This window comes from Vanellus vanellus (assembly GCF_965231255.1).
Source record: "Vanellus vanellus genome assembly, chromosome: 5".
In the NCBI taxonomy this organism is placed as follows: domain Eukaryota; kingdom Metazoa; phylum Chordata; class Aves; order Charadriiformes; family Charadriidae; genus Vanellus; species Vanellus vanellus.
In genome coordinates this window covers 79530097-79555180 of record NC_138910.1, presented here as the reverse complement: position 1 = coordinate 79555180, position 25084 = coordinate 79530097, and the positions used below count along the sequence as shown (strand labels likewise).

The 25084-nt window shown below is 38.2% G+C and overlaps 2 protein-coding genes across 2 annotated transcripts in view; one reads left to right on the top strand and one right to left on the bottom strand.

The window, feature by feature from the left end:
- ITGB3BP (integrin subunit beta 3 binding protein) overlaps positions 1-1638 on the top strand; it is a 34986-nt gene extending 33348 nt beyond the window's left edge. Inside the window, exon 9 of the mRNA XM_082484301.1 lies at positions 1027-1638. The gene's annotated coding sequence lies outside the window, so the exon portion shown is untranslated. The remainder of the gene's footprint in view (positions 1-1026) is intronic.
- Positions 1639-4630: 2992 nt separating this feature from the next.
- Positions 4631-25043, bottom strand: ALG6 (ALG6 alpha-1,3-glucosyltransferase). Its single transcript, XM_082483647.1, has 14 exons — positions 24752-25043; positions 21592-21676; positions 18005-18094; positions 17002-17090; positions 14672-14754; positions 13923-13987; positions 11443-11628; positions 10812-10947; positions 8597-8682; positions 7959-8043; positions 6771-6841; positions 5714-5782; positions 5367-5565; positions 4631-5099 (listed from the first exon to the last, which is right to left on the bottom strand). Exons 1-14 carry the CDS (start codon positions 24831-24833, stop codon positions 4902-4904), a joined length of 1524 nt encoding a protein of 507 aa, XP_082339773.1. The 5' UTR covers positions 24834-25043; the 3' UTR covers positions 4631-4901.
- Between the last annotated feature and the right edge of the window lie 41 nt (positions 25044-25084).

Genomic DNA, 25084 nt, shown 5'->3' with positions numbered 1-25084 from the left:
CGTCTGCAGATTATATCGATTCCCTGTGTAGTATGAGAACATCTCTCCTTTGGCAAGTTAAAGTACTCTGTTCTGTAATCCAGGAATGTGGAAAAGTAGATGTAGAGGTTTTTTTACATGCTGTATAATGGAGTTAGTGCAGGGCTGACCTCAGACACCTGCATTTTGCTTCTCGGTGAAGGTTAAATTTTATTTTGTAATCGCAAGTAACCTAATAGCAAAAAATAAGCTTTCAAACCCGGCTTGTCCACAAGCTAATGTTACCCTCGTATTTATTAGCTGCTTCTGCCAGAGACTTTCTAGTCCTTACTCCTTCCAAACCAGCTACTGCACCAAAGGCTGGGAACAGAGTAATGGAGGGACAGAAACCAGTGCAGGAGAGCCGAGCATCCTCCTTAGCAGCTCATTTTCACCATTCAGCATAATTTCGGAGTCCTACAGAATGCAGACAGCGACCGTTCTATGGTACAATAACCAGTTTAAGTCAAGTCTTACACTGGCTCATTTGCTTCAGCTAAACTCATCCTGACCACAACTACAGGGCTTCAATTTGACATTAGCTCAGAAGGCGCTCACGTCTCTACGATTCCATGGTATCGTCAGTGAATATTGTATTTGCACTTTATGGCCAAAAAAAGACACATTTACTTTTTCTGGTTCTCTCTGTTTCTGTGGTTCTCTGTTTCTGGTTTCTGTGACCAACACTGTAAAGCCCTTTGCTTTCTTATTGATTAAAAAAAGTATAGTTGTGATGATAGCCAAATGATCTTTTAGCAATTATTTCTCAACTTTTTCTACAGATAAAAACTACAGCATTTCCTTAAAACGTCTTACAGTGTTACTGCAGTTGAAGGGAGACTGCCTGTTGCTCTGCATTGCCTTAGGATGTGTCCGCGTCTGTATTTTTTTAATGCAGTGAGACGAGTACTGGACATAGGGCAGACATACAGTTCTGACCAGATCACATGAACAATGATGCTGTTGTCTAATTGCTATTTATTTTAGTCATTCCTTATCTCCACACAGGCATTATGTGAAAAATGCATTCCGCATCAACCCAAAGTTCTACATCTGCTTGACTGTACTTAAAAGGCGAGAAGAAATGCCTGTAAACCTATCTCCCCAGCAAATACCAGTTCGGGATGGCTCGTTGCGCTAGGCAGGTGCACATCTAGATAAAATTTCTGGCATCTATTTAAACTTAACAATGCGCACAAGCAGATAATCTCAATGCAAATAATACAGTGTGGGCGCTTTATGCAAACATGTATGCAAAATGCTGATTTAGGTTTGCTACTGTGTGGAAAATGAACTGTATTTTCTGTATGTTCTTACTGTAAATACATAATTATGCTGCCTTGTGTGTTGTTTTGTGTTTGTTTGTTGGTTGTTTTTTTAAAAAAGGCAATATAACCCCCCCCCTCCAAGAATGGGGTGAGAAGCAACTATGTTAAAAGCTGAGCCTTGGCTGCCAGGCCCCCCGTGGGAAACCGTCGCTTCCTGCCCGGGTGAGGTGAGGGGGGCACATGCTCATTTAATCGATTCATAATCCCCCAAAAATCCAGCAAAACGTGACTTAAGTGACTGCACGCAGTTTTGCAACAGCCTGCCTAAAAATTTATGACTTTTTCTAATGATGATTGGGCTCAAAAGATAGAGGATGCTCTATTGTCTAAAGAATTGTTCTGTGCTGAACATGCACAAGCTGTTTACAAACAACAGTGTCCCTGGCTGTGGCTGCCACCGTTGGGGACCTGTTTGTCACGGGCGAAGATGTTTCCTCTAAAGTCAACCCAAGCCCACTCTATAACAGTATCGGCCTCAGGCCCACAGCGTTAAAACGCACAGCTCTAATAACACTTGCTTTTTAGGTCAACATTCTAATTTAGTTTTGGTATTTAACGGTACATGGGGTGAGCTGTTAGAACAGTTTCTTCTCTTGTTCATTATCCTCACACCCACCTCAAATACCCTTGTCTCAACCTGGTGCGTAAGCTGCAGCCTTTCTTATGTTAGAAGAGGGAAAGAGAATGACTTTTTTTTTTTTTCTCCTAGAGCGGGAACATTAAAAAAATGCACACAATTGAATGGCTTTTCTACCACTGCAAGATAAACAGATTTTTAAGACTAAAATTCTGAGAACCAAAATGATAAATGTGTTCCATATACACTCAAACTTTAGGAGTTTTTAATTAATAAAAATGTTTTTCCACTTTAATACCTGTGCAGTCTGATTGGAAAAGATATTTGTAATGGAAGGGAACTGTATCAGTTACTCTCTTTAATTTCTGCACCCTTCTCATTTAAGCTTTCTGTGCAGTTGGTGCATCGTTGTTTGTACAAGCCTCACCAGCTGATTGCTTTGTATGACAATGGATAGTTTGCCTGAACCAGCAATTGTTTATATAACCCAATTGTAACCACTGTAGCTGGAAATTAAATAATTATTGATCTGAAAAGAGTCTGTAGCTGAACTGTACGTGTCTGAATCGCGCTGCTCAGCGTAGTCTTATAAGAACAAAATAAAACTTGTAATGAAAATAACAGTAAAGGTGATGATGGACAACAAGATGTTACAGCAGTAACTTACACCACGGCAATTATTAAATACTATGAAATATCATTTCACCATTATTTAGGGAAATTGCAAAGTTATATACTAAGGTTCTGCTGCAAATACTCCTCATACATACCGTAACTGTTTAGGCAGTTACTGATTCTTTGACCTCTTGCTGTACTGGGCTTTTGCCTTTCAGAAACAGCTGGGGCTGTTAAGAACCATTTCCAGTTCCCCACAAGGTGGATCGTATGACTCTCACTTTATCACCCCTGGAGGCCATCTCAAGGACAAAGACAAGAGATACACTCAAAACTAATGTTTTTCTATGGGGGGAAAGATCGCACCATGATATGGTGATGAACACAAGAGAACAGGCTCGTTAGGACCTGAAGTTGTCCTGAGTCCTTCCACCTTAATTTGCTCATTCAGACATTCATTATTTCCTTGGAAGCAGATGTTCTTCAAGCTGCCTGAGCGCTCGGCAGTCTCTCACCCAGCCGTGCCTGGAGGGAACGCTGTGGTTTTTAGCTTTCGCAGGCTCTGGAGACAAAGATTCCTATTTCTGCGTCCTGATACCCATCAACACCACTCGGCCTACGCTTCCAAAAGGAAAGGCCGTGCTGTGGGCAGAGCTCTTGCATGCCATGGTTAGTCACACCCTCAGAAAAATTCTAAATACTTGTGAAAATATTTAAGTTTTGTTGCTATATAGTGAACTGTAACAGTGTAGGTAAACTGCCAAACTGTACTCATCCCAATAATCTTACAGTTGCTATTCAAACACACCTTTTTTATTTTGTCTTCACTGCCATGGGTATAATGTTGGCCATGGTTACTTTTTCCACAACAAATAAAGCTGGAAATACGGAATAAATGCACTCAGCCCATAGCCACTTCATTTGCAGTATTCATAACTCACACAGTTGGAAGTTCCCAGAACAGCTGATTCACACACTCACAACCAACGCTGCAGCAACAGCCCCAGAATGTGCCCATGTCAGTGACAGGGCAGTATGTGACAGAGCCCGTGGAGAAGCTTTAAACAACGAGGGGTTTGGTTTGTTTGTTTGTTTGTTTTTTTAACATATATAGCATTAGAGCAGAATTAAGAAAAAGGATAGACTGATTCCCAATTAAACTATACTACCCTGACTTGCTTTATGATTTATTTTCTCACTACATGCTTTGTTATGTATATAATTATTCTGTCAATTTGTATTCTCTGAACTATTGGCAATTTAATGCATGCAGAGGCAGAAACCACAGAGTTTAGTTCAGTTTACGTCTGCAAATTACTATGCAATAAAGGGTGTTTTTTCTTGCGGGTTGTGTGGTTTGCTTTTTATTTTAAAGAGCCTCATACTTGCACTGCAGTACCTCAGCTATTACTTCAGTAGAACCAAGGCCTTTTTGGCTTTTCAGTCCTGTTAGAAACAGTGGAGCGTTCTAAGACTACAAGTGTTAAAACCAAGTCAGAGCTGCTGCCCTACAGCCAAGAAAGCAATGTACTCCAACCTGCCACGGACACAAGAACCTTCCCCTTTCCAAATGTCAGAGCCTCTACTTCTGTGCCCAGCACTAAATTTGGTGCACCTCTATGGCTTATGCAATTCTTCAGCACTGGGAATGTGGAAAAAAAAAACCCAAACAACCCAAAAGCCTGTGGGTGAAGCTTCTACAGAATTGCTGGCTGGCTGTGGGTCCAGCTGGTAGCTGAGGATATAGATCTCCGGCCAGTGACACTGCTGGAAGGTGGAGTTTTGTTCCCTACAACATCAGCTGAAAATCCAAGTGCCTGCTGAGATGACAGCACCCACAGAGTGCCACACGCTGACACAGTCTCGTGCAACAGCCTGGCTGGATGGCCACGGGCTATACGAAATGACTACACAACAGTTTGTGTCATAGAACAGTTCAGCAAGACAACTTAAGAGCTATCAGTAAAGAGTTTCTACTTAACCTGCACTAATTCACTTGCTCACGCTTTTTATGCCGGGAAACACATAAAATTAACGCTAACAGCACAGCTTGCCGTTTTGCTAATGCAACTAGGGTAGTGTAGCATCAAGTCAAAATTTGGTCCTTTATTGGGTATATAGAAGTTTACAAATGGTAACAAAAAAGTATTACACCTCTGAAGAAAACACACCAAATCACATTTCCAAGGGCTCTTCAAAATTCTTCTCCTTTAAAACACTCTGATGATTTTGCGTTTAAAATGCATAACACGTTTCCTAATTTTCATTAGGTTACAGGAATTGTATTACATAACAAACACCTTCAGCTGCAATGCCAGACCGTTTACTGAAAATACGCTGTTCTTTCACAGTTTAGTCCTTTATTAACTGATTTTCTTCTGACTTCTACTATTCTTTGAGTCCCAGAGTATAAGAACATTAAAATACACCAAAAATAATAAAAAGTGTAAACAGGAAATAATGGACACGGATACAGGGAATAAGTCCGGTAACCTCTGTGGAGGAGGCACTGCAGCGCTCGCTAGAGACAGGACGCCCATCAGGGTTACGGAAAGAAGAAACTGTAAGATAAGGAATGATATATTAGCTAGCGGTGATTTAACACTTCAAACGAGTAAGCTGTTACTTTCATTACTCGGGTGCTCTATATTCTGCAATCTATACATAGATGACATTGCAGAAAAATTATAGCACATTCTACACTGAGATAGCGTGGCTCTCCCTGTTCAGGGCTTTATGCGCAGTTATGGACATAAAACTGGTTTATGCAAGTACTTCAGTACCACAAAGAGCTGCAACTAAGAATTACAGGAATTAAAATTGCTTACCAGACTCCTGACAATCTTGGGAAGAGACTTAAACCAAGAAACATATCCCTTCAGGGAAAGCGAGAAGGGTTTCAGCTGCAGGTCCTCTGCTGAAGTCTTCTCAAATATGGAGAAGGAAGCCATGCAGACGGAGAGGAATGCCACCATCGTCACAGCGTAGGGCAGCAGCAGGCCGTCCTTCAGTAGAAGGGGCAACATACTGTTAAAACAGAATTACTTGCAAAAGTGAGCTCGCATTCCAAGTTATATTTCAAAGAATATGAAAAGAATAGAAAAAAGAATACATTTATACTTAGTAGAATTGGGGGAAGAACACTGTTTTAAATAATGTTAGTGTCCAAACTCACCTGAAAGTTGATACAAGTAAAAACCACGTGGCCATAAAAGGGATTTCATTTAGGATTAAGCAGACTGGTCTAAAACAAAAAGAGAAAAAACAGATATGCAAACACTGAAGTGACAGCAATTCATCCTCTCAGCTTTTCACATAACTGCTGCACTCCCACTCCTCTGGGAGGCAGGGCAGAGCTCTGCCTGCTCCCCACTGGTGCCCACGCAGAAAATGCAGGCGCAGGCAGCTCCCCAAGCACCATGTCCTCTGCCGGGGCACCCTGCTTCCCCCTACACCCCACTGAACCCAGCCTGCAAATACCCTGCCCTGCGCAGGGGCCTGCAGCAGGAAAGTCGCTCAGCAGAACGCTGACAGTGCGTACCACTGGCACGCAGGGACAGCCAGGTTAGCGCCCGTCTGTGCAAGGTGTCAAGGGGCACCTGTACTGTGCTGCAACATATAGACACCTGCCTATAGACATACCAGGAGTTCTCTAACCACCAGTTCAGCCTTCCTGGCAGGCATGAACGAGAAGCGTTAACAGGGCTGCTTCTCCAAATCTGCCTTTATCAAACACTTCAGGCACACGCAGGACATCCAGGCAGAAGAGCAGAGCTGCTGAGTGTCTCTGCTGCCTTCACCTCCTTCGGGGCAGAGGATGGGAAAAATATATTTTAACGACAGAGGGAGAGGGGGGCCCTTTACTGTCGCCGTTAGCGAAGTATCAATCACCCAGTTCAACTTGCCACCGTGCTCCAGCCCTGCTGGGCAGCTTAGTGCATGTCTCTGCCATCTGCAGCAGCATCGCCTGAACCAGCCCCACAGGCAGCCTGTCCCTGGGCAAACAGCTATGCTCTGTGCCACATCGTACTCCAGCAAATGCAGTCAGAACGCTGGCACGGAGAGACCAGCCACAGCTGTATTTGTATACTTTTGTTTACAAGTTTACAGAAAAAAAATCAAACATGTAGAGTTTTTAAAATCAGATATATTTGTAAATGAGAGAGCAGCATGAAATAACATGCTGAGGAAAAGAAGATCAACATATACCCACAGAAAAATAATTTACTTACACTGACACTAGAAGAATAGATTTTTCATGTACTTGGAAGGAGAACAGGAAAAATGACAATGCACAACTAACCTTAGAAAAGGAAATCAGAGGTATATTAGTATATGTGACTGCAATGCAAAGCGCTGTTTTAGTTTCTCTGCTGGCATAGACTTTACATCAATGTATGAGCTAAATGATCTGATTTTTCTAATTAACTGCTACATTTACTCCAGTGCAATTTACAAATACAAAGAGCTGCTTCTGTAACCACCTATATGTACAAAAAACCCACATTGTTTGAAAGTTTACCCAGAATTACTCAGAAAACTCTTCCCATAAAGAGCCCTCACTCTTGCTTAGCTTTACTGACAAGAGCATCCCCAGCAGTAACCACATTGTTCACAAGCACTGGCAAAGTTCAGTCACGGTGAGAGCTACCCACCTTTCGGACATAGGATTTTGCTCATCATTACGAGCAGCCAATACTCCAAAGTAAACAAACTGTCTTCACCCCCCACCCCCCCCCCAATAAAAACATACTGTAAAACATAAACCAATTCTTAGAAAGGATAAATTTTAGTTTTAGGAAACTTTGCAATAAACTCTCAAATACTACTCACATAAAATTAAAAATAGAAATTATCTGGTAACTCTTGAAACCTTAGAACAAGCTCCATATAATTTTGATTTCAAGGAAAACTGATTTTTGCATGTAAGTCATGTTAATGTGCTTAAATTCAATGACATACCATGACTAAGAAAAGGCGAACATTTGGGAAAACAGTATCATTTTCTTTTCAAACCACTAATGAGTTTACAATGTCCATTTGGGACTTTTTTATTGAATTTTGCAGCCAACACAGTAAGAAAAATGAGCACGTTGGAAGCTAAACAGAAAGGGGAGACATTCCAAGTCTATATGAGGCTTTAACATGTACGGAATCTTCTAAAGATTCTTCAGAGGAAGATAATAAAAATACAGCATTAAATAAAGAAGATTGAGGCTAAGAAAAAAAGCCTGGATTTAAAGACAGGTCAGACCCCCTGGACACGTGACAGCAAAACACTTTAGCCACTCTCTTCAGCAGAAACAGGACGCAGTTAGTGGTACACACACTTGTGCACATTGCAGGGACTGTAAGTAGAACTGTTGGTCACACACCAGTGCTGGGTATAAAACAAGGAGCAATTAAAACCGTACACTTACCAAAGCAAATTTAAATCCTCGGAGAGAAGGCTGGACGGTTAGTTTTATACAAGTAGGAAGCAGGCTCAGGAACGTTACAGCAAAACTAGAGAATTTTTTAAGAAAACCAGTTTTAGTACATGAGTAACTACACCCATGGTATCATATAATCACTTCTGAAAACTCTGGAAGTTAGGAATTCGATTGTAATTTTCAGAAGTACAAAATCCCTCAAGGAGACTCGGTCACAAGAGAGGAGCACTGAGCAGTCTTCACTGACATAAGCGCTTTTAAAAAAGTAATAAAGCATTTCCATTAATATTTCAGACTCTGTAGATGTAGACTTGAATTCTTCACTTACTCAAAAACCAGAACTGTGAACCCTGACTTCTAACAGCACTGAAAGAGGTAATTCTTTGAAGGGGAAAGCATGCAAGTTTTAACTCAGTTTTAACCAACCAAGTAGCTTAAATCACTATATAAACAAGCAGGGAATTTTTCTGTCATGAATGTTCCTAACAGGACCTGGGGAAACCCTTGTATAAGAAAGAAAACATTTTTTGAAGATTTTAAACACCACTTCTCATAATTTTTTGACAAAAGTTACTCGTTATGCAAAAAATAATGCAAATAAACTACCTAAAGCACTTGTGTCTTACCTGAGTTTTAGTTGAGTTTGAGGTGATACTATATTCTTTATCTTTATAAGGACACTTAGACTACACCAAATATTGGCTACTTTATCCTGGAAAGAAAAAAAAAAAAAAGGTAATTAGTAATAATTACATTCATTTAAGTTTATGTTTGTGACAACAATGGGGCTTTGGACGTGAGGGACTTGGGTTTTTACCATGATACTCCAAAAAACCACTTCCAGATATACATCGCATTCTGATATGTACTTTAAATTATTCTGATCTTCAAAAATGTAAAGTTTCAAGAGACTCAATTAAAACATATTCTAAAATAACTGAAAAATAGTTTTTCAGCACAAGAGACTACTTCTCAACTCATGAGATCACGCATTTTGTGAAAACAGGGCTCTGAAACGATCTGTCCCTGATTAAACAGTGGCATATATGAATCTTTTTTCAAATGTGAAGACATTCTGTACACTGTCACATTTCATTACATACCTGAATGTATTTAGCTGTGCTTACTGCTCGCTAGCAATGACAGAGTTAACCTCTAATAAATCAAGAAGTCTAAAGACATTAGCAGTTGTGCTAGGATCACTTTCAAAATTAAATTTGTAACTACAGCTATCATGCTTGTGAAACTCATCCCTAAACAGCTGCTTGAATCACAGCTGTGTAGACATAACAGCAAGAAAGCTACTCGCACCAACAACTGAGCCATCTTCCTCACGCGCTCACTAGCAATACAGAATATGCACTTCAAATCTGCTGAGGATTACGAGGGAACAGAGGGTTTGGCAGCACCAGCAAACACACAAGACGCCTCCTGAATAGCCAATACGATTTTACAACCATCAGCATTTGTTACTGCTTCTGTAAATGGGAACCAATTCAAAGAACCTGTTACACGCACCCCAGTATAAATTTACTGCGCATTGCTTACGTGGACAATTTCTCATTTTATCTAGATTAGCATCCAGCAAGTCACTCCCCTGATCAACTCCGAAAATATTTGAGCTAATATTAGACTAAAATCCTTAAGCTCTTTCAGACTCATTGGTTATCATCATTTACAGATTTCACTTTTAAACTTCACACTGGATAAAGAGTGCGGTGACCAAAACTTTACAAATTCCAGATAGTTCCGAGGAATAGGGTCATTGGGTTGGTTTCGGATTAGGATTTTTTGGGGAGGTGTGTGTGGGGGTGTCTTTTGCAAGGGTTATGTTGGGGGGGGCAAAGGGGGCTTTTTTTTTTTTTTTTTTTTTTGGCTTTTTTATTTGTTTTTTAATAAACTACTAGAGAATACACCAAGATGACTTTGTACAGCTGCCTTAAATAAATGCTGCCTTTGGTACATCAGCATTAACTTTTGAAGAAAAACGTGCCAGTTGTGCTATTATTTATAGCTAAAGACAATTAAAAGAAAATTTAACATGAATCAAACTATTTAAGTATTTGCTTAAATCCCTGTGACATCAAAACCTGAAAATTCAAAGCTTCATTTTATTTGTAAACTTGAATTTGCTTTTGAAAGTGTAATATTAAGACTCGGGCCCTAATTAAGCAAAAGAACAATAGCTCACTCTTATTTGGGAAATGAGTACCCTTTGTTTTATCAGTAAGATTCCTGTGCTGTTAGCATTGGGTAAACGAGTAATTGCTTTACTGAGTTAAGGCTGCAGCACCCAGCACCTTGCAGCACGCAAATGTCGACAGCCTGAGGAAAAGTAAAAGCAAGACTGGCCTAAAACTTTTGGAAAGTATTGTGGAAACTTACATTGGAAGTACAAGGTGGGTCAAAAAGGAAGTTCTAGGCTGCACCCAAAACACTATTTTTTTTTTTTTTTTTTTTTAATAATGAATGCTGTTGAAAAAAGCTGAGCAGAACCAAAGACAGAGACTGAAGCTGTTAACTTTTAAGGTTACATCTTCTGACACTGTCAATTACTATGGCATCTATTTCAATGGAAAAATGTATGGATTGAAGTATGGGTTTGATGATGGGATAAGTGTTGTCTACTCGTATAATATCCTGGAAGATGCCAGCTGAGCTGGGGTTAAATACTGGATTAAATAACTGGCAAGAAATGACTGCTGAAGAAGCCATCTCAAATTACTAGTTCTGTGGTGTGTCTCCCACATGAAATCCCTAAAGGTCACGATGAAGGTTTCTCAAGGGATCTAAGAATACAGAACATTTACAGCGGGGTGGGGGAGAAGAAAACATGCATGCCTCAAACAAGCCTCGGTCAATGGGAAAGAGTCTTCTGAGTACTTGCATGATTTGTGCCATGTCGGTACAGAACGGGAGCCAGCAGACAGCAAAGGAAACCACCACTGTCCCTGCTATTTTAGTTAACAATATTAATCTGCAATCAAGAAAAAAAGCTTACATCAGAAAAGATGAATCCTGGCAACAAAAGTCAATTCTCAGTTTATAGCATAAACCATGTTTAAGAAGAAATACAGAATGGCAGGTAATAAATCCAAACAAGAAGAGCTACCACAGAAAAAGTTCATCATCCCCAGATTAGCGTGAACAACTCCATGAGAACCACAGAGCCACTGCTGTCAATCTAGTCACATTGCCCACTGCAGCCCACATTTAATTTAGCTTACAGAATGAAGAGCACTAAGAAAGGACACCTTAACAGATTTTGCTATTTGTTGAGTGGAAATACTTAATGTGGATCTCAACAAGAAATATTTATTTTGCTGGAGAGAAATATATTACAACAAGGTAAGTATCTTCCACTGGAAATTAATTCGGAAGTGCCCACATGCAAATAAGGTGAACCACATTCTCAGTGCTGGACTGCCTGGGCGTATTCTTGAGAAAGATAAAATGGTTTAAAGTCACTTACCCCTTTCCTTTCAGTCCCTTCTTGAAGCACTTTCCAAGTAAATAGCAAAAAAAGGGCAGAGAATGGTAAAGTTCCATTTGCTTGTAATTTAAGGCCAAGCAAAATGCCACCGACCCCAGAAGGTCCCAGTCATAAGACAAACAAAGCACACCCCACAAGGCAAAGCCAAGGCTCACTGAGTTGTACATGTTTTTTTATGTCAAGGACAAGATACACATCTCAGTACTGGAAGTCAGTAATGAATGCCCTGAGGGACAAGCATAAAATACCATGCAAAATAAGTTTTTCCAAGTTAGTTTTAAAAAACACATCACCAGTTGTAACTATGATGTTCACAGACAGAAAACATTTCACTTCTATTTAAAGTGTAATTTTTATATTTCCAAGGCTTGACTCAAAGCTTGCACAGGCAAAACTCAGGACAAATACTGTAATTAACACACACACACACACGTGTTGTATACTCAGTCAACCAAGCTTTTGGCGACAGTACTTGGTAAGATGCATCAGGGTAAGTATTTTTTCTTGGTATTTACATGATTAAGAATAGAGCTTTCAAGAGTCTCTCCTCCCAGCTCCCCAAAGATACGCGCAAAATATCCAAATATATCAGTATTTAATTTATATATTATTTAGTTCAAGGACTCCTGAGGTATTCGTGATTAGATTATACTCACAGTGCACCCTCATCCATGACCAGTTCCCTTAGCTGCTAATACTGTACAAACAATGAATAATAGTTACTAAAAGCAATGTTACTTCCTTATGACTTTGAGACCAGGTTCCCAAGCTCAGTAGAGTTTGAAGAGACTAAGCTGCACTTACTATTGAATTGCAACAAAAGATTAGCTTTCTCTTTTACTATTATTTTTACACAATGAGAGAAACCAAATAAGAGATGCTTATATTGTCAGAAATTTCACAATATTTTGTTTTCTCCTTGTCAATAGAAATAGCTGTGACAGCACATTCAGATTGCCTACGTTGTTTTCAACCCACTCAAATTTCTCACTCAAAATCACCACGTATATTTGAGATCACGTCAGCAGACTGTTATACCAAAAGGCCATGATCTTGCAGAGACGGGCAGCAGCAATTAAGGTTAAGGAAATCTAACGACTGCTCAGGAGCTGGTCACAGATAGTGAAGTTATTCACCTAAGAGTCACAGGGCTGGAAGAGACCACGGGAGACTATGCAGAACATCAGCCTGCTTCAACACAGTCTGCTACACCTGTGGCAGTCCTGACATGATGTTTGCTGGACCTTTTCTTAAATATCTTGACACTGCAGATTCCACAGCATCCACAGACAATCTACTCTAGCACTTCACTGTAATTAAGGTTCAAAAGATTTTTCCATGTAATTAAAAAAAAACCAAACAAATATTTCCTATGGTAATTTAAGGCCATTTCTTATTGCCCTACGATACAGAGAACAGATTATTGCCTCCCTCTTTGTACATCTTTGCATATTAGACAACTGTAACCTTGTGCCTTCTTCTGACCACCAGCTCCTCTCACCTAAGATGAATTGCGTTCATTCCCATGCCCGTTCTTGTAAGTAATGTCTCCACATCTTTAAAGAGTCAGGCCAAAAATAGAATTTCAGAATTCCTGAACTGTAACTCAACCATCCGATAGCATGATGAATTTTTTTTTCCTTCCAAATCTGCTTTCTAAGATGTATCATCTTCCAAGTTCACCACACTCTCTTGTAAAAAAAAAAACCACAAATTAGTAAACTTGATTTAGTAGATGCTGAGATTCAATATCTCCTTGGAATATTTAAATATCCACATTCATCACAACTCCAGGACTGTGTCCCTCTGGCTTGTCAGCACTGAGCAGCACAGCCTGGAATAGCCAACTAACAGCACTTGCTTGTGTTGATGTGCAAAACAAGTACAAAAAACTGAAACCTTACTAAAAAAGACCCACCTGTGAAGGTGTCTGCCACCAATATTGCGTAGCAGGCTCTGACGGCCTACCTCGTATTAGATGCCTAGCTTTTAAGTGGTTAGGGATTAAGTGAAGTGAAGCCAGTCTCAAGTAACTGTAAAGGCAAGACAGAATGGCACACTTTGTAGAACTGAACATTTTACACAACTACACTTGACACACTCCTCTGCCACCTCAAGAAGAACAAAGGTGATTCTCTCTCTCCAAACAACTCACAGGAGCACAAGCCATCATTCTTTTCACTGTCATAGTACCATTGACATTTTCTGCATAAAGTGACTGACAGAAAGATGAGCTTGAGGTGCAGAAAGCAAGCTATTGATGTTTGGATTATTTGTCCCAATATTAACTATTTACCTCCAGACTTACAGTTTTCTTCAGTATTCTCTGCTTTGGGGTAGGCAGAAGCCCCTCAGATGACTTTGTATACAAAAGTAACCGTCTGCGCAGCTACAGACAAGTACTGCAGAACAGTCTTACTCTGTAAATGGAAATTCATTTCACTGCAGAACAAGGATACTGGAAGTGTCCATGGTCTATAAGAATGAGGCCTGGATAAAGCAGGATGCAGAGAGCACTGGAAACCTGGAAAGAAGGATCAAAAAAAGAGAGAGGAAAATAATTATTTCTAAGTTAGACATTAGACAGAGGAACTTAACACTACTTCTCCAGTACATGCCCCTCCATGGTGCATCCTATATGTAGGAATCTTCTTCTCTACAAGTAATCTTCTGTCAGTAATATTTTGAGGAATAAAAAAGGATAAAGATTTTCCATAAATAAGAAAATATTGACTGGAGACCAGCCTGCCCTTTGCCAACCAGCTCAAAGATTACCTGCACCCATCTTAAACATTGGAACCACTCCAAAAATCAGAAAATTTATTCCAAAATGTATTGGTTCTACTATAAGAAGCGTGCAAGACAAAGCACTTCGTAGATGCCCCCATGTCACAGCAGAAATCTTTGTTTTACTACTCAAGTAATAAGTTCAGGAATAAATATAACTCAGGAGTTCATGGCTACTAAACTTCAGAACATCTTGTTATTGTTATTGAAAGCATTAAAGTAATTGCTGTAAGATAATAGCGCTTTTTTAAGCCTTTTTAACTGAAAAGGCTTTAGTACAAGATATACTGATTGTCATCAGTTTTATGTCAATTGAAGCCATCACTGTATTCTATATGTTAACTCTGATAATGTTACATTTCTACCATGTTTTAACACCGTTGGTTTTTTTTTTTAATTTACACACAGACTGGATACTTGCCTTCTTTTTAGTAGATGTTTCTTTCAAGGAAAAACAATATAAAATAACTGCAGGAACATAAACCAGCAAATCAGCAACAAACACTAAAAAATAAAGATTAACTTTATGTTAGAATCCTCCCACATACCTCATCTTAATGCTATTCAAGTTGTGTATTTTCATCTGGATTGTGAATCTTTAACTCCACTTAGTTTTAACTTCTTTATGCATCTTGCTTGGATTTGGTGTAAAAAACCCCAGATGCTAATAACTACACAGTGCTGGAGCGAGACTAGTTGCCTACCTTTTGAATGTGGGGTTTGCATCTGTATCCTCAGTAAAAACTTCACTTTAGTCATTCAATTCAACTGAAATTCAAAGGGCACGTGACTATAGTTTCAGCTGACTACACTTTTCTATTGTCTTACATTGTGTCGCAGTATGTTTCACTGTTTTAAAGACAGCTCAGGTTTGGCAATTACACCAAAGCTGATTTTTTTCAATAGTTTTCAGGAAGACAAGGAAAAAGTATAGGCAAATAAACATTAAAAATATCAGAAAGTCTTTCATTAGAATAAACTGGGTAGTTCCACTTCAAAGGACAAAAAGAAATAGGTCTACAGAATTTGATCTTGTTAATGTTTCTAACACTATCACTTCTGATGTCCAAAAGCTGCTGCTTCCATGTGTTCAGCTGTTTTGGCTTCTGGCACAGCCTCAGTCAATAAGGGAGCACACTCTAGTTCCTCACATGCCGAAACGAGAGAAGGCATTCTTAATTCTCAAAAGAAATCAACTACGACTACATCCAGTCAAATTGTTTGATGGAACAGATAGTCTGAAGACACAAATAATTAACAAGTGCTAGATTGTAACAATCTCCATTGTATCTGTGCGAATAACTAGTTTTGGTCTATTTATCCACATCTCTAGTAATTTGGCTTTGATGATCTGCCTACAGCAAATCATATGCAAGAGGGTCAACAAGAAAACAGAACCTCCAGGTTCAGCTGCCTAGCATTATGTCAACTCCTGCTTGCGCTTAAACCACCAGGCGAATTCTTGACTGTTCTCTTAAAAGCCTGAGAAAAATCTCAGATTATTTCTATAAATCGGTTTCAGAAAATGTGCAGTTATTCTAAGAGGGAAGTATACTTTGCTTCTTTTTAGTCACAGGCTTTGGAAGAAATGTTTAAAGGTATCAGTTATTCGGTGATGAATCATTGTGCAGGCTTAAGCCACAATTAAACAAATGTACCCAAAGCGTTAGCAAAACGAATACACTGACACGTAAAATAAAGGTGTAATACCAACAGTTGACATTGACCACCCTGAATTATTTTAATGCATTCTTCTAATGGCAATTTTTAAAAAAGGGTAATCAGTTCTATCAGTGGTTTGTCAAGTGAGTTGATTTCAAAATTAATAAAAACCATTTCAAGGGTAATTAAGTTCTAGTGATTTTTTTTTTTTTTTTCAATTCAATCAATTACTAGAGACCAGACTGAGAAGTTTGTGAAGTACAGAAAAGCTACTGATGAACAGAACGCATTTTGTGGAACTCTACCATTATGCAAAGCAAAAAGACAAACAGTAACAGGATAGTATGGCATCTGCCATTGCTTAGAGAACAAGAGCTCATTGGGCACATTGTTTGCTGCCCTACTGATACAGCTACTGAATTAAGTTATCTACGTTTTTTTCTGCCCTTGTTTTATCCTGTTCTTTGTAGAGGCAGTTCAAATAATCAAATGGCCAGATGAGCGACTACAGGAAAATGAAATTTAGTATAAAAGTGGTAAAATAAATTTTTACTTTTTGGTAACGGAAGTTTATCTCTAGAAAGTGGTGATGAATTGAAAGAAGAGCGACATCTTTAAAAATATCAAATCTCTCTCCCTTTCAGATAAAGTATACAGTTCAAAGATCTCTAGGACCTCAAGAGGCTGTGAAGTCAGCGAATGCCACTCTACATGCAAAATAATTTTACAATAAAAACCAAGCTAAGCTGAAAATGAAAAGCATATTTATCGGAATGGAGGGGAAAATAACAACGCTATTTTCAAAATTAAAAAATGGGTCTATACTACAAGGAAAAAGAAGCTTTGTCTTAGAGTTTTTACTGAATCAATTTAGTTGAAAACTTATTTGTATATTTTATATTTATCAGCTTAACAAATTATGGCAGAAGAAAAAGAAGAACAGAGGGGTCTGGTTCATAAATGGACCTACAAAGCCACCCAAGTCAAAGTACTGAGAATAAACTGGTGAAGACGGAGAAGCTGCATGATGCTAAATTAGTAAGTGAGACAAATCTGTACGATCATCCTAAGGAAATATAGTTTTCCTACCTGTTGTACGCATAAATAACTTATGTGGCTGACTCTCATACCCCCGAGATGTGTGCAGAGCAATCCAATCAGGATTTATTAACTTTGCACTGTAAAACAAAGTACAGACACATCAAAATGTAGACAGTTCTCATTTCCCTTTACACTCCTTTCAGCAATAAAGATGACATGCACAGGAGCATATTCCAAGAATTAAGATGAATGAGAAGAAATATTTCAAAGAGCAATAGTGATCAATGAAAGATCTTCCTCACCTCTAGATCAGTTTACACTATAGACTTCAGCTGCTATTTCACAATTTAGAAAAAAAATAAATTTGAAAACAGGTAAAATGGAATACAATATTTATTAGGACAAGATAACCACCTTCAGTCTAGTTCCACTGACTTTTAAAAAAACAATTGTAAATACCTTTCATGCTTAAGTATTAAATATAAACCATTTACAGTTCACATAGATGCCCCGCATAACTGTGCCTGTGCACTTTAACCTACATTCTTATTCCATAAGTCTCATTCCAACAGCAGTAAAGCCCTTGTGGAAAAAGTATTCCAATAACAGAATTCTATTTACATGATATCCAGTCATCAAATGTCACTTGGGCTCTCAATACAAGAGAGGTTTCCCATGCGATGCACCCAATTCCTACAGCACTTTTCTCTGTGCATCACTGATCCAACAGCGGGTTATATGGAAAGTAAAGTATCTAAGTCAAATTAAATCTGCTGAAATTCACAGACCTGGCAAAAAGAAGAATGTCACCCTTCAGTCCCCCTGCAATAACTACAAGACAGAAAAATAGCAGTATTCATTTTAAGCAATAGGGACACACACAAAATCTATTTTCCTAGCTTTAAAGTAGCAAACAATACTACAGAATGGTAGTTTTTGGCTACTAGTTTCTCTCCTCAGGATACAGATGGGGGAAAAAAAAAAAAAAAAAGAGGTGAATCTGGTGTTTTGTATTCTCCACAGAAGTAGGCATTTAAAATAATGAACTTACATGTAAGCACACAGAAAACTGTGATAGGCAGTAAGAGGTGGGTAATCAAGGCCCCAGTACAGTAGGTCATTATCACTTGTATTGAAGTACCTAAAAAAAAAAAAGAATTAAAGAAGGATCTACATTTCCAGCTTTGTTTCAGCCCAAGGAAAAGGCAGAATATTAAACCAAATATTTTTATCAACATATTCAAAAATCCAAAAGGAAGTTAGCAACTTCTATATCTGCTTTATTTGACTTTACACAAAAAAAAATCTCAAACAACAAAATAAAGCACAAGTGATTCAGAGTACACTCACTTGTGTTTGCAAAACAGAAGATTTAAAAAAGCTGCTGCTAGAGTTTACTTACCTGGAGAGGGAAATTCCTTAATGTGAACACTATGACAAAGATCCAGAGACTAAGACAAAGCCTGCACAAAAATAGTTGTACACATCTACTGTAGCTCTAGATTTGTTTACGTGGTAGGCTTTACAGGTTCCCACCTCCATCTACAAACCAAACCTACATTTTTCATGCATGTCAATTATTCCGGAAGATAGCACTCAGTTTGCCAAAAAGGAAATAAAACCAATGCGGTTAAAAGGAAATTTCAGAAGAAATGGAATTCACTAATAATTTTTTTTCTTATATTAATCCTAGATTCCTTTTTTTTTTTCTGGACTTGGACAGCACATTTAATATGTGACAACGACTTCTGAATAGTTAAACTTTACCTACTACTCTTTTAGACTGTAACACAGCAAGTTGTGAGCTGCTTCTGCTCAACAGACCTTAACATGAAAATTCTGAAAAACCATCAGTTGAAGTTATACTGCTGGAAGGCAACTGAAAAGAAGTAGAAAAGGGCGGCATAAACAACACAGGCAAACAAAAAGCAGCATAGGTCTGAAAAAAAAACTATGCCACAGCAGGTGCACCTAGGCAATTCTGTCAGCACGAATGTAGGAGGCAGGGGGCTGAAAAGTTCCTTAGAAGGCAACACCAAGTTATCAGAGTAACACCTCCTGAATAACCAACACAAGGTCATGAACCTCAGTCTGGTATGTCAGCCACAAGCATTTTCCCCAGTTCTACTGCAAACTCAGGCGGACCACGTGAGAGAAATGAAAAGGATTTCTCCCATTTGTAATTACGTTGCATCGCTATCTCTGCGGAAGGCTGGCAGCAGTTAAAATTAAGCCACCTCTTCCACATGACAAACAGAAGGTTTTATCCAAGAAAAACAGAAGTTACAAAAATAAGGCATCAGACCCTTTTTCACTCACTGTGAGACACACTGACTAGTCTATCTGCCAAGGGGCAAGCTCTTGGCTTTTCCAGTTTCTCTCTTCAAATGCAGCCAATTTTTGACATTTATTATAGTAAATGATATTTCTTGAATTCTTTATGAGCTGCCTGAAGTACCTTATGAACTGATGATAAATCATATTTCTTTGAGTTGCATCTCTGCTTCTCATCCTACAATTCAAGATTGCTCATGCCAAGGCAGTTCAGATTCTTCATGCAGGCTGTAACAGTCTGCAACTTAGTAGTTAACTTTCCAGTTTGGGGGGGGTCTGTTTTTTTGTTTGTTTGTTTTATTTATTTATTTTTATTCTACCTTCCATAAACTCATTGTTTCAACAGAAAAAAAAAATCCCTATACCCAGTAATATAAAGCCTTCACAGTTTTAATTAGCAGTATAATAAGAAAGGATGTTATTAAAGTAGCCTTTAATAAATAATGTCAAGACTCTAAAGAATAATATAAAAAAATATTTAAGTTCTGGCCTCCAGCTCAGAGAAACCTCATACAAAGAAACTAACTACAAACCACACTGTAGTTTACTGCAGCATTTCTTTTAATAAACCTTTGGTTTGGATCAAAGAAAATAAGCATGGAACATGCAGTTATATTACCTATACGTGCCTGTTTACCAGTAAACGTGACAATTTAAGTCTGTGAAGAGATCAAGAGATCTCACAGAACCATGTCCTCACAAAAGAGCTGCTCTCTGTACTTACCTAGAGAAATTTCAGCTTTTCTAAATATAAACAAATAGCAGCACTAGAAGTGATCAGAATCTCAACTTCTAATTTGAACACAATTTTTACATCCTATAGTATAATGTCTTTTCAGACTGTGTATTTCTATAATACAGGAGGCGAAAGACAGCTTAGTATTCTAGAATGTAATCCCTTGCATGTCAGCCGAGATGTTATTTTCCAAACACCCAAGACTGAATATGACTTCGCTGTATTAGAGATTCAATTCCCAAAGCAGACACAATCCAAAAAACTTCTGTTATAAATAAAATGAAGAGCAAATACAACAAGACTGAGGTGCCCAACTGGCAGCCCATAGGCTAAACCCAGCCTGCAATATAGTTTCATCTGGCCCCTGGGAATGCCTAGAAATAATGACTGCTATAACTCTTAATTTTAACTACATATAGTTCCACGTAACAGAGTGGGTCAAAGCTGCCAACTCTATTATGTCAGTTCTCCATTAGCCAAACTCTGGCACAATGAGGGGTTTGGATATCCCAGAAAAACGTAAAAGAGAAATGATAATGTAGTCACAATAGGATGATCCGAAGCCACAATACAGAGTCATCTGCAGGGTTCCACAGAGTGCCACACTTTCAGAATTGGCCCCACATATTTACAGCAATACAGTTGAATTAATATTTATTCTGTCATATCGGTCTGTTCCCCAACAGATAGCTGAGGAAGAAATTATACCAGACAAACAGAATGTCACTACCCCTGCTGGAAGATGATCTGGAGTTCCAATGCATTCCAATTTGTGTCGTAGCGTATATATGGACTAAATAATTTTTACCATTCCGTGCAAGCTATATTAGTATTAGGAGTAATGTAAAAGAGTAATAGAGTATTAGGAATAATGTAAAAATAAATAAAATATTTGGAATAATTTTCCTACTGTATTAAGTGATCTGTACAAATTAAGTTCACTATCACCTAGATTTCTGGCACCCACATTTTAAAATCTATATTAAGAACATGGGTGTGAACAATGAACTCCCAGGTGTAAAAAAAGAACCAGTGCCTCCAGCACAAGAACTCAAGTCTCCGCATTTACTGGCATGCCCCTACTTCTTTGCTTAGCGGAGATGAGCAGAGTTCGTTTTGGTAGTGCTGATAATCATGAAGGCTTTGGTGCATTAAAGAACTGGAACTCAGGAACCTGAACTGATGTTTTTTCTAAACCAGAAGACGAAGCTTCCCTATGATCTCTTATAAGTCTGCTAAAAAATTGCTTCTTGATCTTGCCAGTCAATACGAAAGAAAGCTGGAGCTTCACAGAGAGACCTACCAGTCAGAATACTTTGTCATATAAGCTCATAGCCAACAAGTCAAAGTTCCAAATTTTAGCTTTTTTCTTTTTTGTGGAGAAAATGGTACCTCAGTCTAAGAACAGAATGATATTGTATTACCACAAAAGGGTTTTCAGAGTAGTTCAGAGAATAGTAAAAGACGTTGCAGAGATCTTAAACTTAAAGGTATATTAAAGTAAGATGTGAACCAAAGTTTCTTTACGTTTACCCCTTTGTAACCTGAACTACAATAGCACTACGTACCACTGCCTGATGGGTAAATTGTAAGTAACTTCTTGCCAGTGCCTCTGAGCTTCATAGTCTCCATACATAGGTGGTTTTCCTGCACCTAAAAAGAGATGACAGAGTATGTAGGAATTTATTCAGTTTATGCAGATTGCTTTTCCTCCAGATATGTATTTGCATATTAATATATTATTAATTTTATTCTCCATTCTTCTCTGATATTTGAGAACAAGATAGAGACCTCATCTGCTATGCAGTCTAACAAGGAGGAAAAAAAAAAAAGTTATGTGCTCTTTTGGCTTTCTGGATATTTCTGTGATAAGCATTTATCAAGATATTCCACTGTGAAGAATTGCTTCCTCATCTGACAAAAAAAAAAAAAAATCATTTCCAAGCGTAGATGAAAAATGTGGCACTTTCTCTGAAATAAGAGAATGTACATAATGGGCATCTTATACTGATTTTGTGTGAACTACTTTGCTTTCTTAGTATATAATAATTGACAATGTTCTCCCTTGTGTTTCATCCGTGTTGCAGTACCTCACTATTAAAAGTAACAGCCAACCTTATTTTTAAATTTCTTAGAACTAGGACCTGCTGCAAGTCCCCCAGTTCCTCTCCCTTTCCTTTGTTGCCTGCTTTGCAACACTAGCAAGAACACTGCATCTGATCCTTTCCCCATGATTCTTAAGAAAGAGTTAATAAAGATGAGCCATTTACTAAATCAGGCCATTCAGTTTTTCCTTATAATCTACAAAGTCTTCTAAATAATAACTGCTCCATTTTGGTTTACAGGAATGCTCTCTCACACATTTTTCAGCTGAGTGATTCTTATGTAGCTGTTCTGCAAAGTGGATTATGTTAAAGGACACTTCACACGTGTATACGTAAGTCTCTCAGGAAACGAAGATTTTTTTTTTTCCATGGAAAAAAGCTTTATGAATGCAAATACTTCAGATGTCTATTCATAAACAATTCCCTCTATGTAAGCCTCACTCTGATAACACCAATATCTTCATCACAGAGTTTATTTACTTCTATTAGCCTGTGCTCATTGAGAACAGAAACTAGACTGATAGTACTTCCAGTAAAATATTGACACCAGCCAGACAGAGATTTAAGAGTTTCTTTAAAATATAGGAAAGCCATCTATATTTTTTTCACATGATCTATGTTCATGGGAGTCACACAAGCTCAGATATGTACTATGTATTCCTGGGTAGTGGAGAGAACAGATTATCTCCACTAATTTATACTTGGATAGTAGAGAGAGTAGATTATCTTCACTATATGACACATTCAACTAAAAGTTTCCCAAATAAGTGAGGTCACTGAAGAACAGAAGTCTTATCAGTGTCCATTCTATAGCTATAAATCTAGTGGAACAAAGAATCTGTCATAGGATTACTGAAATACAAAAATAGGCATTATCCAAATTTTAGAGTGTATGTATACATGTGTGTTAAACATATATACATAAACACATACATATTTTATTTCAGCTTCTCCCCCCTCAAAAAAAAAAAAAAAAAGAGGAAAAGAAATGACTTGGCTTCAGAAGAATCAAAAGATATCTTAATTCAGAGGTTCGATTACTAAAAGCCAAATACAGAGACTGATCACACATCAGTTAGAGAATGCATATTTAGCTTCCATCTACAGCAAGCATTGTGTATACAGCCAAACAGAATTCAGAATTAACAAAAATCGAGTATTTTATTTTTAAAGGATCTTATTCGCTTCTATTGTTACCTGGAAACAAACATTTTTTTTTTCCTTGCTCCTGTCATTAAAGGTTTATTACATCTGAAGGGAGTCAGAGACAAAAAAAAATTCCACTGTACTTACGCATTTGACAGCTCTTTCTAACATTCAGCTTTCACTTTTTTTTTCAGCCAGCCAATGCTCAAAGTTAAGCACATGCTTTAATAATTTGCTGGACCAGATCAGGTTCAGCTTTTGCTACTCCAAAAGAAGTTATACGATCATAGGGTAGGAAACAAGATTTTAAAATTGTTATTTCAGTTCAGGCATTAATTTGAGACTCTTTCAGAATCTTGATTTGTTTGAAATTAAACAAAGTTTAAAAAAAACCCAACATCTAGTTAGCAGTGTAATTGTAAATACTTGCAGTACAACAGAAATGTAGTCTTGTATAGCAAAAGACAGGGTGTTTGCTTTTCTGCCGATAGACAGGTTAGAGAGAGCCTCAGTTACCTACAGAACAGATCTCTCATAATGGCATTTTCAGAAAGTAAACTCCAAATAAAACAACTGTGCAAGAAAGTATGCGTGCAACTCAACTCCAAGCAAATTCCTTCAAGTAAACAGAACCCAGGAGTTACCAGTTTATAATTACTAGAATACTACTGAACAGCTTCAGTTACTCAGGGGATGAGGCTCCCAATTGCCTTAACAGAAAACTAGAATTGAATTTGACTGAGCTTGTGATTCTTTCAGCTGATGGGGACTGAAAGCAATGCTTCATTCTAAAAAAAAAATTGCAGACAGCAAGCTTTGTGCAAGCTTATTCTAAGTGTAGGAATGGCATTGAGATGTTTGGAAAAAACCTGACTAGTTCTTTGCAAGCATTATGAGATGGGGAGGAGAAAAACTCATCTATTAAAAGAATATAGCTCTAGTTCACGCTGTAAACAATCTTAGGGAAGTACAGCTACAAGGCAGAGCGTAATCGCTCACTCCACATCACCTTTACGCTGTCTTCATTACCACCAGTACAGTTTTATCTAAATATAAATTACAGTTGTATCTGTTCTAGAACTTAAAGGACAAGATTAAACAAACGTAGAATTAGACTGCAATAATATTCTGCAGCTACTGAAACAACAAAGACACACGGGTGAACAGCCAGCTGTTCTTTGGCTCCTCCTAAGACATTACTGACCATTGCCCCCCTCCCCCCAAAAAAAGTTGTGGGTTTTTTTTTTCAGCATTTTGTTCCAAGCTGCTGTAATGTTAATCACTGCACACTTCAAGAAAAATAAGAGTAAGGTGTTATATGAACCTTAGGGAAACAGAGAGGCACTAAAATACTACAGTACTTGAAATAACAGATTGCTTCCTATTTACGATTTTACATGCAAGTTTATTATAAATTATCACAAGCTCCATAATTCACCTTCACGTGGCTATTTTGCAGACCGTGAACATGTATTACCTGAATAAGAACCAAGCGATACAGTCCAGCGTACAGTAAGTGCTAGTAAAACAGTAATTGTCATTAAGCTCCACTTCTCCATAGCTGGTCTTTGTAACAAGCCAAAAAGGTACCTGAAAGAACACCATAAACATTGCTACAATACCATCCAAGTTTTTATTCCTTAGGCATTTAATGGCACTACTGACAGTCCCGGTATTCTCCCCACCCAGAAACATTCTGTTCCTATCCGGCATCTGGAAGCACACTGCAATCAGGAGGGGTTTTCAGTACTGGAAAATTTCTAACTGCGAAGCCAAATGCTGCCCAAAAGAAATTTCTCCCATTTCTAAG